Source organism: Olea europaea, chromosome 1 (genome assembly GCF_002742605.1).
Source record: "Olea europaea var. sylvestris chromosome 1, O_europaea_v1, whole genome shotgun sequence".
Lineage (NCBI taxonomy): Eukaryota > Viridiplantae > Streptophyta > Magnoliopsida > Lamiales > Oleaceae > Olea > Olea europaea.
Genome location: NC_036237.1, coordinates 30,072,455 through 30,076,548, shown reverse-complemented (window position 1 = coordinate 30,076,548; position 4,094 = coordinate 30,072,455). Strand labels below are relative to the sequence as shown.

Below are 4,094 nucleotides of genomic sequence, written 5' to 3'. Positions count from 1 at the left end.
GATTTATCTCTGTACAACGTTCAGTATTTTGGTCATAACTTTCTCTCCCAATATCCGATTGAGATGATTCAAAGTACGTTACAAAGCTAACTCAAAGGGCTAGAATTATTCTAGACGTAGAATTTTTCCAATTCGAACTTTTACTATTCCAAAAACGGATCTCAAACTCCAGTTGAAAATTTGGAACATGCCTTTTGTAGTTGGAAATTGATTTGTAAAGATCCTTTGGTTATATTTCATTCCTTTTTTTTTTTAATTTCTTATTGCATCTAATTGATCTTAACAATTTTCAATTATCGATTTGATGACCATCACAAGCTTTGAGTATTGCACTTTAGTCCCCAAACTTTGAATTTCGTTTTTTTTCCTTTCTTTTTTGTTCTTTATTCCAATTCTTCGTCTAAACATGATTTTTTCCTAATTAAAGAAATAAATAATAAATTAGGCACTAATTCGCCCAAAGAATAACAAAATATCATCATTTAGGATCTTGAATAAGTGTATAAACTATACTTATCAAACTCCGACGAAGATAGTGATTAAATGAGAGTGACAATGAACCAACAAAATATTGCACACTCAACATTATGATGATAAAGTGTGACAAGAATACATAAGATATATCTCTAATTTACTATACTCTTTAACTTCCCAAGTATCTATATTGTCAAGAAGTTAGCCCAAATATCTGTTGGGAAGTTTTTACGCCAATTCCCTTTACTTCAATTTACCTACAAGATCTTTTGTTGTTCAAGAAAATATTAGCAAATAAGAAAAAATAAAGAATATAATGCACAAATTAAACGAACAGTCAAAACTTTTCAATATATGAAAAAAATATTACAATCATATAGAATTTCACTCACCAATCCAATTCCCAAGTGTTACAAAGAAAAAAATAAATTCAAGCTTTACACACCTATTTTTTTACCTAATGTACGAAAAGTCTCAAAATGCTAGGCTCACAATATTTTTCTTTCAGATCAACTCTCTGACCACACCCAAAATAATGAAATACATCCACTATTTATAATATCAATAAACAAGTAGAAGAGTTTAATTTAAATTCAAACAAGACTCCTTTAACTTAACAAGGATTCCTTCGTGTGAAAGACTCCAAAACCGCCTGTGAATTGGAGACCAAATATTGTGAGGATTCTGCTCTCAACTTTAATTAGAAATCTTCCATACAATAACTACATTTTATTATTTACAATAGAAGTCCTCCAACTTTTGACTTTTGAGGCAATTACCCAACAATATCCTCCTCTTTGAATTTCCTTTTACTTTTAGAATAGGAATGAAAACTTCACCTTGTGCTTGTTTAAAATAAGAAAAATACATATCCTCAATGAGCCACATCTTCTTGTGGGCTTGATCTCTGGGACGATCTGATTATGGCGCCAGCCGCAGTCGGCAACAGAAGTTTAAAACAATATACTGGTTCCCATTGAATGGTAATTGATCCTTTGGATATATGATAAGGCTAAAACTACTTATTGTAAAATGCGGCGAACTGGATTCCTCTAATTAAACAAATGTATAATGTAAGAATGTACCCGTTGGGAAACTTGAGTAGCTCATTAAAAGCTATGTAAGAAATGAAAATGTCAACTCCTTAACACTATATAAACAATACCTGTCCAAAGAAAAAAAGTATCTTTACATCATAATTCCTCATTTCAAATCCTCCATTGTTCCAAGAATATTCAAGAACCAAAAATGTCTGACATTGAAGGGTCCCCTGGAAGCTCCATGCACGGAGTCACCGGCCGAGAACCTGTTCTCGCCTTCTCTGTGGCTTCCCCGATAGTCCCGACTGACCCGACTGCGAAATTCGACCTACCTGTGGATTCTGAACATAAAGCCAAGAAATTTAAGCTATTTTCCTTTGCCAATCCTCACATGAGAACATTTCATCTTTCCTGGATTTCGTTTTTCACCTGTTTTGTGTCCACTTTTGCGGCGGCACCACTTGTTCCGATTATCAGGGACAACCTGAATCTCAAGAAAATTGATATTGGAAATGCTGGGGTGGCTTCTGTTTCAGGAAGTATATTTTCCAGGCTTGTTATGGGGGCTGTTTGTGATCTGCTCGGGCCACGATATGGCTGCGCATTTGTAATTATGCTGTCAGCTCCGACAGTCTTCTGCATGTCATTCGTGTCCGGCCCAGCCGGATATATCACTGTCAGGTTCATGATTGGATTTTCCCTGGCGACCTTCGTCTCGTGCCAGTACTGGATGAGCACAATGTTTAATACTAAGATTATTGGGCTTGTCAATGGAACAGCCGCCGGATGGGGGAACATGGGCGGCGGCGCCACACAGCTGCTCATGCCATTGCTTTATGAGATAATCCGTCGGGCCGGAGCTACTCCTTTCACAGCCTGGAGGATTGCGTTCTTCATTCCTGGATGGCTTCATGTGATTATGGGTATTCTGGTTTTGACTCTTGGCCAAGATTTGCCTGACGGAAATCTTGGTGCCCTACAGAAGAAGGGTGATGTTGCAAAAGATAAATTCAGTAAGGTCAGTGATAGAAATGTCATCCCTCGTTTTTACTTATTCAGTTACTAACCCAGTCTATCACCGTCTAATTAATTTTACGAGGAATTTGACTAATTAAGAGTGTTTATTTTAAATATGCAGATACTATGGTATGCTGTCACAAATTACAGGACATGGATCTTCGTTCTCTTGTATGGATATTCAATGGGAGTTGAATTATCAACTGATAATGTGATTGCAGAATACTTTTATGACAGGTCAATTCTATTTCTCCATCCCTTTCTTTTTCTCTACAACAATCGCTTTATATTACACTGATTTCGAAATGCTTATCCTATAGCCTGTTCTGAAAATATGACCAGTAGTAAAACATAATATTAACACTAATTTCCACATGGTGTACAGATTTGATCTAAAGCTCCATACTGCTGGAATCATAGCAGCCACTTTTGGTATGGCTAATCTCTTAGCTCGCCCATTCGGTGGATTTGCTTCTGATTTTTCAGCAAAAAAATTTGGGATGAGAGGAAGATTATGGACCCTTTGGATCCTGCAAACCCTAGGAGGAGTTTTCTGCATTCTTCTTGGCCGCGCTAATTCACTTCCCCTCGCAGTCACCAACATGATTATCTTCTCCATCGGAGCACAAGCCGCCTGCGGCGCAACTTTCGGCATAATTCCTTTCGTTTCTCGACGATCACTCGGCATAATATCCGGCCTGACAGGTGCCGGAGGAAACTTCGGCTCTGGTTTAACTCAACTGATTTTCTTTACAAGTTCAAAATACTCCACCGCAACTGGCTTAACCTACATGGGAATCATGATTTGTGCCTGTACTCTTCCGGTGACGTTGGTGCATTTTCCGCAGTGGGGGAGTATGTTCCTTCCGCCAACGAAAGATGTCGTCAAGGGTACTGAAGAACATTACTATGCTGCCGAGTGGAATGAAGACGAAAAGCACAAGGGAATGCACCAGAATAGCCTCAAATTTGCCGAAAATAGCAAGTCCGAACGCGGCCGGCGTGTCGCCTCCGCCCCAACCCCGCCAAATACAACGCCAAACCATGTTTAACTTAGTTTCTGAGTTGAACATCCAATTCAACTTTTTATTTTCTGCTTTTATTCATGTTCTCTAGACAATGTGCGAGCCAAAGAGTAACTTTGGAACATTTGATTTACAGAGCAAATATAGTAATTATAGTAACAAAACAGCATTTTTATTTCAATGAATATCTAATAAAATATTCTCAAAAACTTCAATCTCTTCAAAATCAGCTTCTTCTGCAAACTCTTCTTCCACTTTTCACTCTCATGTTTTCTATCTCTGTCTACAAGATGGATATATAAAAATGGTGTGAATATATAGTGTTAAAATGAATGAATTTAATAAAATTATTGTTGTAATATAATGTGAATGAATATAATTTAAAATTTCTAATATTGATAATTTTAGAGTAGAATAAGTATATAAGAATGGTGAATGAGCTGATCTCCTTTTTTTTTTTTTTTTTTATGTGATAAATAATTAAACATCCCATACATTATCCATTTCAAGAAATCAAAATTATATTTTAATACCGTAT

At 36.6% G+C, this 4,094-nt stretch overlaps 1 protein-coding gene across 1 annotated transcript; it reads left to right on the top strand.

Annotated features, from left to right (window-relative positions):
- Positions 1–1,678: 1,678 nt before the first annotated feature.
- Positions 1,679–3,737, top strand: LOC111400513 (high-affinity nitrate transporter 2.1-like). Its single transcript, XM_023027927.1, has 3 exons — positions 1,679–2,532; positions 2,653–2,768; positions 2,917–3,737. Exons 1-3 carry the CDS (start codon positions 1,723–1,725, stop codon positions 3,581–3,583), a joined length of 1,593 nt encoding a protein of 530 aa, XP_022883695.1. The 5' UTR covers positions 1,679–1,722; the 3' UTR covers positions 3,584–3,737.
- The last annotated feature ends 357 nt before the right edge of the window (positions 3,738–4,094 follow it).